We start from the raw sequence: 12,322 nt of genomic DNA on the forward strand, positions 1-12,322 counted from the left end.
TTTTCTCATATCATTGTTGTAAATTGTCATAATCCCCATGTTCTCTTTAAGACTATCAGCTCTACTCTAAACAACCCTGAAAGCCTCTGCTGACACATGTAATCAGTTCCTTTCTTTCTCTGTAAACAAGGTCGAGTCTGTCAGGTCAGCAATAGTACTTCCTACAGATGACCCATCAGTGTTTATTCCATGACTGTAAACATGTTTCCATTTGTCACTTCAGTCTTTACTCTGAAATACAGGAAATGACATCATGGCTCAAAATCTTTGTCGTTCAAACAATTCTTTATTTAACTTTTTTTTAACTTTATTTAAGAACTTTAATAAAATACATTCAATACAACCTTGAACAACAGGAAACTGATTTTTCATCCAACCACTGAAAAAAAACGTAACCACTGAACACAAACACTACAAAAGAACAATTTATAAAGATTAACATTGAACTACAGGAACATTTTGATTCATAGCCTCATTAGATCTTTAAGGAGAGTCGATCTGAACTCTGTGGAGCCTGATCTCCAGGGTTTTAAGTTGGACTCTGAAACCAGAAGAGGATGTTTCTCTCTCTTCAGATTCACTGTCGTCCTGTGATGGGAACGATTTCAGCCCTGCGTGATCACGCTGATGTTTGCACAGAGCAGATAATGAAGTGAATGTTTTGGCACATTGGTAACAGTGAAACAGTTTATTAGTAACGTGGGATCGTTTGTGTGCAGAGTATGAACTGAGATTACTGAAACTCTTGTCACACTGCTCACAGCTGTAGTTTCCTTCCATGTGTGTACGTTCATGCTCGTTAAGACTACCTGAACGTGAGAAACTTTTGTCACAGTGTCTGCACTTGTATGGTTTCTCTCCTGTGTGGACTTGTTTGTGTCTTTTAAGGTTACCTGCAGTGGTGAAGGATGACCCACACTGATCACAGAGGTGCTTTTTGACCCCACTGTGAAAGAGTTTATGTTGTTTTAACTCAGTTGATGTGGGGAAGCTTCTCCCACATTCTTTGCAGTCTTTCAGTTTGTCTCCAGTGTGTTTACGTTGATGTATTTTTAGGCTGGCTTGATGACTGAAAGTTTTTCCACAGATGTCACAACGAAAGTCTTTCCCACCACCACAGCGGTGACAGGGTTGAGAAGTGGATCCATCTGTGTCGCTCTGCTTCTAAACAAAGACACAAAGACAGTGTCAGTCAGTCCTTCAACACTTTTATCCTGAAAGTCGCCTGAAATAAAGAGCATCTCTGCAGACGTCGAATTACATTTTACTGTTTCGATTAACACACTCAGTTTACTGCGCTACAATAACTACAATACTACCACCATAATACTACAGTAATACTTATTTAATATTACAGTAACATCTGAATTACACTTAAGTACTACCACACTAATGTTTTTAGGGTACCCATGGTAAACTACTGTAACACTGCAATAATACTAATGTAATACTGCATTAATAACACTGTAATTGTGCAGTTATAACACTCAGCTGACCAAGATACAAGGAAAACACTATTACCCCCAATGACACTGCAATTATAACATTAAATGGGTATTTTAACACTAATGTTTAAAAGTACTAAAGCTATATGTAAGCAATGATACTACAGCTACAATACTGCAATACCATTACGTAACGATACAACTTTGTTAACCATAAGAGAAGATTACTGAATGGTTTGGTTTTGTACTTAATTTATGTTTTATTTTATTCTATTTAAACCTGACAGAGGAATGAGCCGCTGTAAACCAAAGGCCATTTATGCAGAAATAATAACACCATGATATACCACGAAGCGGCCTGAAGATTAAATAACAGCAACATATCAATTTTCAGCATTTTCAGTTTTTCATGATCGTGTAAACGAAAATCATAAGTGAAATGAAAATCTGAATAATGGCTCAGAGCTACTCTTCGGTGCAGTAGAAGTGCTAACATGCTAACACAATTTAATGAGCAGACTTGTTCCAAACAGTCAGACTGAACTTACAAGAGGAAAATAAAAATACATACCTCACAGTAACTGCACTTGTAGAGTCTCTTTCTGGTGTGGATCTGTTGGTGTTTTCTCAGGTACTGTGGAGTTTTAAAAGTCTTCTCACACAGGTCACATTGATAAGGTGTCTCCTCAGTGTGGGTAAACATGTGGCTTTGTAACTGTGCGTCTGTTATAAAGTATTTGCCACACTGATCACACCAGTACACATCTTCTCCGGAGTGAATGCGTAGGTGTATATTTCGGTACCCTAGCCGGCTGAAAGTTTTTCCACAGATGTCACAGCTGTATGCCTTAATTCCAGAGTGGGTAACTAGATGATGCTGTAAGTGGCTACTTCGAGTAAAAGCTCTGCCACACTGATCACAGCTGTAAGCTTTAACTCCACTGTGGACGATTTGGTGTGTTTTTAGGACATTCTTCCAGGAAAACGACTTTCCACACAAGTCACAGCTGAACGGTCTCTCTCCAGTGTGGATGAGCTGATGTTGTTTTAGTTTAGACTTCCAGGTAAAATCCTTCCCACACTCATCACAGGTGGTTTTTTTTTCTCTCTTTCTTCTGTGAGGTTTGTCGGCCTCCTGAGAGCGCTGACTTCTCGGTCCATGTTGGTCCTGCAGTGACAGAGATACAAACAGAGGCAGTGAGTGAAATGCAGTCATTGAACAAACTGAAGCTTCAAACTCCCTCCATTAACACTAGTTTTAAACCTGAAGGTGGAGTGTGGCACCAAACACCTTAAAGGTCTCTTTTCCCCACCTACTGGTAGTAGTAACACATTACATCCAACCTGGTGTTAAAGATAATTAATCATTGTTCAAACACTCTAAAATCATGCCCATCTCTCCTGCTTGTACACAAATATTAATGCTAACACTCAGAATAGTAATAAATGTTTACCAGGTCTGTACTTTTTTATATTTCCTGTTGCTGTTTCCTATTATATATTTCTATAATTGTCTAATTTATTCGATAATAATAAATCAAATGTAACAGTTACTAGCTTCGTTCAGTGAAGGATGATTTCGAATCGATTCTAGAAATCAGTGACGATACCCAGCCCTAGTTATTTCATCACTGTGGGCATCAAAGATCAAAGTGAAACACTAACCCATGCAATCCAATCCTGATCATGAACTAATGATAGACTGTATGTCTTAGTCAGGGGTTAAAGTGAGCCAGTGTTTTGTTTTGTTTTGTTTTGGGGGGGGGGCAGCACCTGAACGACTGCAGGTGCTGATAAGTTACGGTCGCGGTATTTCAACATCTAACTAGCAATACAGAAGACGAGCGAGAATAAATGGAGTAATATTTTTTATGAGGCAGGTAATTTCAAATGCAGCGATTCTATCAGCCCAATAAACATCAGCAAACAAACAAACTGTTTGTCTCACAATGTGATTTAAAGTAATGTTGAACCAAGTCGGCGCACTTTGCTGATAAACTGAGCGCACTGAGTTCGCGGCGCTTTGGTGACTGTGAAGCACAAAGAGAGAATTTCGAGCTGCTTCTCAACCCATTTACGTGGAAACTGCACCTGTCCAGATTCAGATGGAGCTGCAGTGTAATGGTACACTCAAGGCAAAGTACGACACTGAATGGCCCGCACAGTTTATTAGTTCCATTCCTGCAGCAATGCCCCAGCTCCGTCTACATGCAGCTCCAACCTTGTGTATGTTTTCATTTATTTTTTCTGGGTTTTTGGCAGCATGTTCACATTTCTAACTTGCATAATTTTGACAGGATATATTTTTATGAAGATCAAAATATTTAAAGTTAAAGTAGATTTTTTTTAAGTTAATTTATTCTGGAATAATATTCCTGTCTGTTTTTATTCATATCTATGTTTAAAAAACATTGTTTTAGTGTGTTCAATAAATGTTTATCTTGTTTGGCCCGCGACCTAAAGTGTGCCTTGAGTTCCACAGAGAGCAGCAGGTCAGCTGATCACAGCCTGTACATTAAGAAAAATGACTGGAGCTTTCAATAGAAATGATTGTGAGCTATGACCCTTTTCCCTGTGATTATTACATTACAATAATATAGCACAAGGTTCAGTTAGTTTAGCAAAAAATATATATCAGTACTTCAGCTTTTAATGGAGTATTTCTTAACACTAGTATCTGTCACCTTCTGTGTTGAGCTCATTGTTTTCTCTGCAGTGGCTGAGCTGAGTCCAAGTAGCTTAAGTGTTCCTCTGCTGCTCCGTCAGACTCTTCTCCTCCTGCTGATCAGCTGGGACAGAAAACAGAACTTTGTTAGGCTCCACACTGCACTGAAGAGTCAAAGTGTCTCATATGTTCATCTGAGAGCACAAACAACAAATTTTAGCTTCCTTGGGTGGACAACTTGTTTGAAACAAACACAAAAGGTTTGAGCACTGATACCAAGCAGTATGGCACACCAGTACCAGGAGAGCAATTCCTCTTTAAAAAAAAGCCCTGGCCAAGAACGAAAACAGAACAATCAATGGATTACAATGGAGAGTACAGTGTTTCCCAACCACTGTTCCGCCGCATATATGCGTGTGCCGTGGAAGATTATCCTATCTGAGTGGGTTTAGAAATCTGAGCCATGATCTGAGTAACCCTCATCACTAAGTCACACTGATTCTCTACTTGTATCAAGTCCACTGTACTACTTTCAAGCATTCTGCAACCTGTCCTCTAATGTGTGCCTTTCTCTTCTTTGTATATACTCCTCTTATATGTTATTTATTCTTACTGTCTTACTATTTATATTGTTTTCCATGCACAGTTGGTGTGGAGCACCCACAATTTAGCTGAATATGTACAAAGACAATAAAAGACTATTCTATATATCTTTGTTCTTCCATTTCAGTTTTGTTTGGAGCTTTAAAAAATCTGCAGTACTTTTAAATGTAATAAGAACACAGATCCCCGCTTAGGGTTTGAGGCTGTATTTGTTTTAAAAATGCATCTCTGTTATCTCTGGCCTATCATTATTATTTTGCTAACAGTTAATCGGACTCATTTACTGAATACTGATCAGAATTTATCAAATCATCTTTGAAATGATTCTAACAACAGGCCTCTCAGAGTGAGGCCATGTTTACAATCACATGCCCTGTGGGCCGACACAACTTTGCGCTGATAAGACAAAGGCAGCTGTGTTTTAGCCTGGAATACATTTATTTTTACCTTTCTCATAAATGGATTTCATTATAGCACTTTTACCGCCAACATGTTGGAGACGGAAGTTACCTTATATGGATGAAGGGTGGCGTTAGCTAGCTAGCTAGCTAGCTTGCAGTGTTGCCAACTTAGCGACTTTGTCGCTATATTTAGCGAGTTTTCAGACCCCCTAGCGACATTTTTTCTAGAAAAAGTCGCTAAAAAAAGGCGTGAAAGCGCATATCGCTTTTACTCTCAACAAGCAGCGGGTGCTGTAACGCAGTCAGTTCTTCTTTTACTCTTATGCTGTTTTGTGGATCAGGTTTAAAACTACTTATAAACACACACACACACAAAGTAACTCCACCAGAGTGCCTATTTCGGGTCACTTTTGCCGGTCCAAGCCTGGGTAAAGGAGCAGGGTTGGAATTGTGACATTACAAAAAACAATAATTGCTAAAAGAAATTTAATTTGTAGTTCTAAATAAATTCTAAATGCATTTAGGACGTTTTTTGCTCACTTTATGTCTCGTCCACGATGTTATTTCTCTCTCCAGCAGCGTAGGTTACAATTACATTAGCATGACCAATTATGCAAATTAGGTGATGACGTCATTTAGCGACTTCTAGCGACTTTTAGGACAACCAATAGCGATTTTCCTTACTGAGGAGTTGGCAACACTGCTAGCTTGGATAGCACACTGCATTCAAAAACTGTGCAGGTGCCACACAGTGACACAGAGATGCTAACTAGCGCTTAGTAACAGACTAATAAAATAATAGAAACTCTGATTACACTTAGCTAATTTAAAAGCTTTCTTCTTTTTTCTTCTCAGTGTTTCATTAGCATTTGTTAATATTTTCTTCTAAATTAGTTTAGTTTAATGTAGAGGCTTTTTCTTTCAACTGGTTCACAAATAACTTATAACAGAGACCGAGGAGAGCAACAGAAAACTTCATTCAGGAGCTAAATTCAACATTGACTAAACTCAGATCAAAGTTACCTTAGTGCTTCACTTTAGATGAGGAAGAAAAATAAACTAAAACACAAACGCAATGAAGCGGGAACTCTGTGGCTTCTTCTTCTTTTGGGATTTTTTTTGGCGGTTAGAGCTTTAAGGTGCATTACCGCCACCTGCTGGACTAGATGGTTCTTAAACTAAACTAGACATTTAAAAGTATTTTAATAAAGAATAAAAACAAAGTCAAAATGTGTCCGTGTGTTATATTCATGAACATAAACATCAGATGACATCAGCTTACCCTTACCCCCATTTATTTATTGTTTTGCTTTCTGCAGTTCGTCACAGTAAATAAGTATGTGTTGTTTTGCCTGATTTAATAAAGGTTACACTGACTCACTTCTCTATCAGCAGATCCAATTGTGACATTAGCCATAATTTCCCAGGAGGGTACTTGGGTTTGGAGTCACAGCAGTTTTCAGATTAATTAACTGGCTTGAGTACAGCCTGATAATTACAGGCATTCAAACTGTTTGCTGATGAACTTTGGAAGTAAAACTATAGACAGCTTTAGAAGGTTTTTTCATAGGAAAAGTATAGATAGCTACTTGGTCCCACTCAGTAAGGTTAGAACTTTTACTGGTTGATTGATGAACCTCACAATAACTTGTGTCGCTTTGCAGATAAACTCGGCCCAGTTTGTGCAAAAAGTCATTCATCTACACCATGAAGCCATGAAATCTCTGAATAACAAACAAACTGGAGCGTGAATGTTTCATAGAATTTGTCAAACAGTTTTATGTGTGGTCATATTGTTTTGTTTTTGTCTGTGGATTGAAGCGCACACTCGTGAGTCCTCAAAAGTTACTCATCAATCACTGAACACTTTTTTAAAAATTTAGTTTAAGATAAGTTAAGATAACCTTTATTAGTCCCACACGTGGGAAATTAATTGGTACAGCAGAAGTGGACAGTGCAAAGTTACATAGAAAAATTACAAAAACACTGGAATAAGATAAGAATAAGATATTGTACGCAACTGTACACAATAGAATAGAATAAAGTAAAATACTATATACAGTAGAATAAAATAGAATAAAAATGCTATATACAATTGAGTTTCATTTGAAAGTCTTTTGAGACAGATTTCTCTCCACATAAATGGCCAGTGTTCCCTGAATACCTCACATACAGCTCCTTTTTTTGTTTGGTTCCATCAGAATTATTTTCTAAAGGCCAAGAAAGTTGCCCAACGGATTTACTTTACCAAGTGGATCATTATGGCCTTGCCATATTGGTCCATTTGATTGACCTTTATTATTATTATGTATTTATTTTATTTTATTTTCAGTTGTTACAGATGGGACAGACATGACTGGGGGACATTAAAGAGAGAAAGAAAGAAACATAGAAAGAAAGAGAGGGAGAGAAAGAAAACAGAGGGGAAGAGGGACAGTGAGAAAGGGCACTTAAAAACAATCACCTGGATCACCTGTTGAGAAAAGAAAAAACAGAAGAGACAACAGAATTACGCAGAGAGCAATTAACTAGAAGAACTGTAGATTTTGACCAGTTTATTGAATAATCTGAAACACTTGAAAAAGAGTTTATCAATGTAATCACCCCAGAGAGATTGGTTTGTGTATTTTGGAGAAAAAGCAACACATCGTCTGCATGAAGACTGATCTTATCTTCTACATTCTTGCATTTTATGCCCCTAATTACTGTAATTGCTGCTGCTAGTGGTTCGATAAAAATTACAAACAGTGAAGGGGAGAGTGGGCATCCCTGCCTGGTGCCCCTCAAGAGACAAAAGCTGGAGGATGTTTGGTCATTTGTTCTGACACAAGCTGTTGGGGAATTATATAATATTTTTAACCAGTTTATGAAAGAGTTTCTAAAACCAAATTTGGTTGCAAGTAAAACTTTCCAGTTTACCGTACTCTGTCAAAGTTCACTCACTTCTGCTGGAAAGCCGTCTGGACCTGGAGCCTTATTATTAGGCATTCTTATCAGGGCTTCCTGGAGTTCAGCTGGTGTCAGCGGCAAATCCAGTGCCATTCTTGACTGTCCAGTAATTTTGGAAGAGTTACGTTGTCCAAAAACAGATCAATATAATTTTTAAGTGGGTTTATTTGTGGTGAGTATAACATTTTCATAGAAATCCCTAAAGATGTTGTTTAGGGATTAGGGTTTATTCTTTCAGGGTCATATATTATGTTCCCAAATAAATCTTCAACAGCACATATAGTTGTTTTTTCTTTCCTTATTTTTAACTGGTTAGCTTAGAATCGACCAGATTTGTTACCGTGTTCAAAATTTTGCAAGCGAAGTTTATACTCATTGGTTGCATATTTATTTATTATAAAGGCTATATAGCATATAAAATACAAATTGACACATTTTATGTAACTGAAATGTTTAATTATGTGGGCTATAGAAAATAATTAAGTTATAGACCATAATTATATGAAACATATACTTAATGCATATTAATCATATGTCACACCTGCATATGTGTTTAAAACAAGGCTTTGATTTTGCCACCCAATTTGATTTCCATGCCACCCTAGGAGCATTTCTCTAGATCCGTCCCTGGACCTGTCCTGGACCAGCAACACCAAATCAGTCACAAAAAGAGCTCAGCAGCAACTGCATTTCAAGAGACGACTGAAGAAGGTGCACATCCCCAAACCCATCTTTAACACCTTTTACAGAGGTACCATGCAGAGCATCCTAACCCACTGCATCACAGTCTGGTATGGAAACTGCCACGCGTCCAGCCGCAGAGACCTCCAGAGGATTGTGTGCACCGCTGAGCGTGTTATTGGCAGCTCTCTACCCAGTCTACAGGTTAATTACACCTCACTGGGAAAGCCACTAGCATCATGGCTGACCCGCATCACCCTTCCCATCAACTGTTTACCACCCTTCCATCCAGAAGATGACTCTGCGTCATCAGGAGCAGGTCAGCAAGATTGTGCAATAGCACTTTCCCCCCCAAAGCAGTTTGGCTCCTGAACACCATGGTTCCCTCCTCCACACTGAAAACTTCTCCACACACTTGGACTGCATAACACACACAGCTAAAGCTTCTCCTAAATTAGGCCATGCAACAGGATAATGAGCCCAAGCACAGCAGCAAATCTACTGCATGGAAGTCCAGACCTCAACCTGACAGAAATGCTGTGTATAAAGAAATGCTTGCAAATGTTGATGAACTGAAGTTATTGCTGCTACCTGCTGGTTCTGTAAACGACTCAATCATAGAATGATTATGATATTGAAAAAAACAAATGTCTGAATCCTAAATTGTGGATATCCTATTGTTGTGATCTAAAATGTAACACTAAATGTGATTAAAACACTAAAAATCTGGACTCCTGGGCTCAACGACTGCAAGGATCACCAGCCCAAGGAAAACACAAAATACACATGACCCCGTGACAAAGACAATTAATCCTTGAATGAAGACATTGATCTGACTTTGTGTTTATTATTAAATTATTGAGGAAATAGAAAGGGGGGGGGGGGGGGGGGGTTGTATAGAAGAAGGTAAAGGAAAGGGATAGAAAGGAGGAAAGAGATAGAGGAGAGAAAACCCCAACAATCCCCTCTGAGCAAGCACTAGGTGCGACAGTGGATAGGAAAAACTCCCTTTAAAGGAAGAAACCTATGACAGGACCAGGCTCTAGAGGGGGCAGTCAACTGTCAGGACTGGTTGGGGGGTGAGGGTGAAAAGAGAGAGAGGGGGGAGGGAGATGGGACAGGTGATAGGAGTTAAAGGGAGACAGGGGAGGGAGAGGTGTCAGGAGGGAAAGGGAGAGAAAGGGAGAGGAGAGGTGAAAATTAAGATGGAACAGAGGTGGAGGGAGACGAGGTGACATCAGCAGTAGAAAAAGTAGAAAAAGTAGAAAAAGCAGGAGTGTCCCTCCTCCAGAAGAAGCAGAAGCGTTTTTTCTTCTTTTCCATGAGCTTTTCCACGAGCACTTTTTTCTCTAGGATGAGGGTTCTCAACTGATCGATTGTTTCTGTATTCTCCTGCTCAAGTCTCTTCCATGATTTCTCCACTTCTTCTAATTTGGCTTGTTTGTCTTCGAGCCTTTCTTTCATTTCTTTAGATGTTGCCTCCTGCATTGGCTTTGCCTCGTGCAGCTCTGTATAACTCTGTTGTAATTTGTTGTGTGTGTCTTCTGACTGCTGACTTCTCCTCTCGATTTCCTGAAGTGTACACTGCAGGTCTTCGTTTGTTTTCTCTAGTTGTTGCTTTAGCACCTGCATCTCAGTGTTTTTGCACTTCAAGTTGTCTGAAAGTTCCTCGAGTTCTGTGTTTTTTCTCAGCATGTCATTGAGCTTACTCTGCATCTCTGAGCATTGGTTTTGCAGTTTTTCCTTTTCCTCTTCCAGTTCAGTTGTTTTGTAGTTCAGTTTGTTATAAAGTTCTTGCAGGTTTTGGTTTTTCGTCTCAAAGTCCTGGAGAATTTCTTTGTCTTCTTTCTGCTTTATTTCCTGTTGTTCTTGGTCTTGAAGCACTTCTTGATATTTGTGCAGCAGTGTTTCATCAAGCTTTGCCTGCAACGCTCCGTATTTTCCCTGCACACCTTGGAGTTGGCACTGCATGTCTCTCTGGTTAATGTCCAGTTTATCTTTCTCTTCAAGGATTTCTTTATTCTTTTGCAGAGCTTCATCAAGCATTACTTGCAAGCCTTCGTTGTGTTTCTCGATGTTCTGAAGCTTGCAATCCAGATGTTTCTGTTTCATGTCTTGCTGTTCTTTTTCTTGAAGGAAATCTTTATTTCTTTGCAGTGCTTTATCAAGTTTTATTTTCAGCGCTGTGTATTTTTCCTGCACGTCTTCAAGCTTGCAGTCCATCTGTTTCTGTTTAATTTCTTGTTGCTTTTGTTCTTGAAGCAACTCCTTATTTTTGTTCAGTGTTTTATCAAGCTTTACCTGAAGCGCTCTGCATTTTTCCTCCATGCCTTGGAGTTTGCACTGCTTCATGTCCTGTTGTTGTTTTTCTTGGAGGAGTTCTTTAATTTTTTGCAGAGCTTCATTAAGCTTGATTTGCAAGCCTTTGTTGTGTTTCTCCATGTCCTGAAGCTTGAAATCCATTTCCTTCTGTTTTATCTCCTGTAGCCTTTTTTCTTGAAGAAACTCTTCATTTGTGTGCGGTCTTTCATCAAGCTTTACTTGCAGCTCCTGATTCTTTTTTTCCTTCAGCACTAGTTTTTCTAGTGCTTTAACAAGCTTTGGTTGGGGCTCAAAGTTTCTTCCCTGCATGTCTAGGAGTTCCATTTCTTTCACCTTTTGAATATCTTCCTTTTCTAGAAGCTGGTTGAATGATTTGTCTACTTGATCAGGAAGTTGAATTTTGTCTTCCTGATCACAAAGAGGAGAGCTGGGCTTTACTGTTTTTTTCTGTTTTCTTTGAGACATGTTTGAATCTGTAAACTGTCACTCTGAAAACGATCCAAATTTTTTAAAAGATTTCTCTGGCGAACGTTTGAACGCTACAAACATAAATGCTGCGAATAACGTACTAAAAGTGGTTGTGTCTCACCCCTGTTTGAGGGTTTTTTTAAGATCAAAGGATCAAAGGATCAAAGGACAAAGTGGTCGTAAGATTCTAAACGTGTCATAGTTGCCAACAGATGGCGGCAGTTCAGTTTACTTTTTGCATTTGAAAATAAACATTGGGCTGATTTTAACACCATTACAAGAAGTGTTGTTAATTATTCTTTTAAATCATAATCAGGTTTCCACAAATTGTTTTTTAATTCAGTAGAACTCAAAATGTTTGTCAGTGGGTAAACAATTCATAATGCACCTTCAGGAACATCACGTTATTCTTAGTACTGCATACTTGCAAAGAATAAGTTGTCCTAACAGTCATCTTAAGTAAACTTTACTCAATTTTTTGGAGGTAACAAGTTTGTATAGTTTTTTGAGTTCTGAGTTCAGAGGGTTTGATGTTGCAGACTCTTTGGAGCTGTACCTTGCTGAACTGAAGAGCCCAGCTTTCACCAAAAGGAAGAACTAACTGGCCCCTAGATTGCCCAATCAAATCTCTTAATGCCACCTGCCCTCTCCTACATTCACTGTGGGCTCACCTTGTAGAAAAGAGTTGAGTGTGGAAGAAATGCCAAAAATGTGGAGCTGAAAAGCTGAGAGAGAAAAAGAAATGATAAATAAATCAATGTGTCAAATTAACTGACTTGTTAGCTGGT

The 12,322-nt window shown here is 38.8% G+C and overlaps 2 protein-coding genes across 2 annotated transcripts; both read right to left on the minus strand.

The window, feature by feature from the left end:
* Nucleotides 1-274: 274 nt before the first annotated feature.
* Nucleotides 275-6,201, minus strand: LOC148101257 (uncharacterized). Its single transcript, XM_087845976.1, has 4 exons — nt 6,138-6,201; nt 4,130-4,234; nt 2,017-2,613; nt 275-1,164 (listed from the first exon to the last, which is right to left on the minus strand). Exons 2-4 carry the CDS (start codon nt 4,145-4,147, stop codon nt 484-486), a joined length of 1,296 nt encoding a protein of 431 aa, XP_087702102.1. The 5' UTR covers nt 4,148-4,234; nt 6,138-6,201; the 3' UTR covers nt 275-483.
* Nucleotides 6,202-9,629: 3,428 nt separating this feature from the next.
* Nucleotides 9,630-12,322, minus strand: LOC148101258 (uncharacterized). Its single transcript, XM_087845955.1, has one exon. It carries the CDS (start codon nt 11,529-11,531, stop codon nt 9,945-9,947), a length of 1,587 nt encoding a protein of 528 aa, XP_087702081.1. The 5' UTR covers nt 11,532-12,322; the 3' UTR covers nt 9,630-9,944.

This window comes from Neolamprologus brichardi, chromosome 9, assembly GCF_056152115.1.
Source record: "Neolamprologus brichardi isolate AB-2024 chromosome 9, ASM5615211v1, whole genome shotgun sequence".
In the NCBI taxonomy this organism is placed as follows: domain Eukaryota; kingdom Metazoa; phylum Chordata; class Actinopteri; order Cichliformes; family Cichlidae; genus Neolamprologus; species Neolamprologus brichardi.

Coding starts and splice junctions, on each gene's coding strand:
- LOC148101257 (XM_087845976.1), bottom strand. Junction 1,165..2,016: donor ACAAGTGCAGTTACTGTGAG/GTATGTATTTTT, acceptor GTCTTTGTTTAG/AAGCAGAGCGACACAGATGG.
- LOC148101258 (XM_087845955.1), bottom strand. CDS start 11,531: ATGTCTCAAAGAAAACAGAAAAAAACAGTAAAGCCCAGCTCTCCTCTT.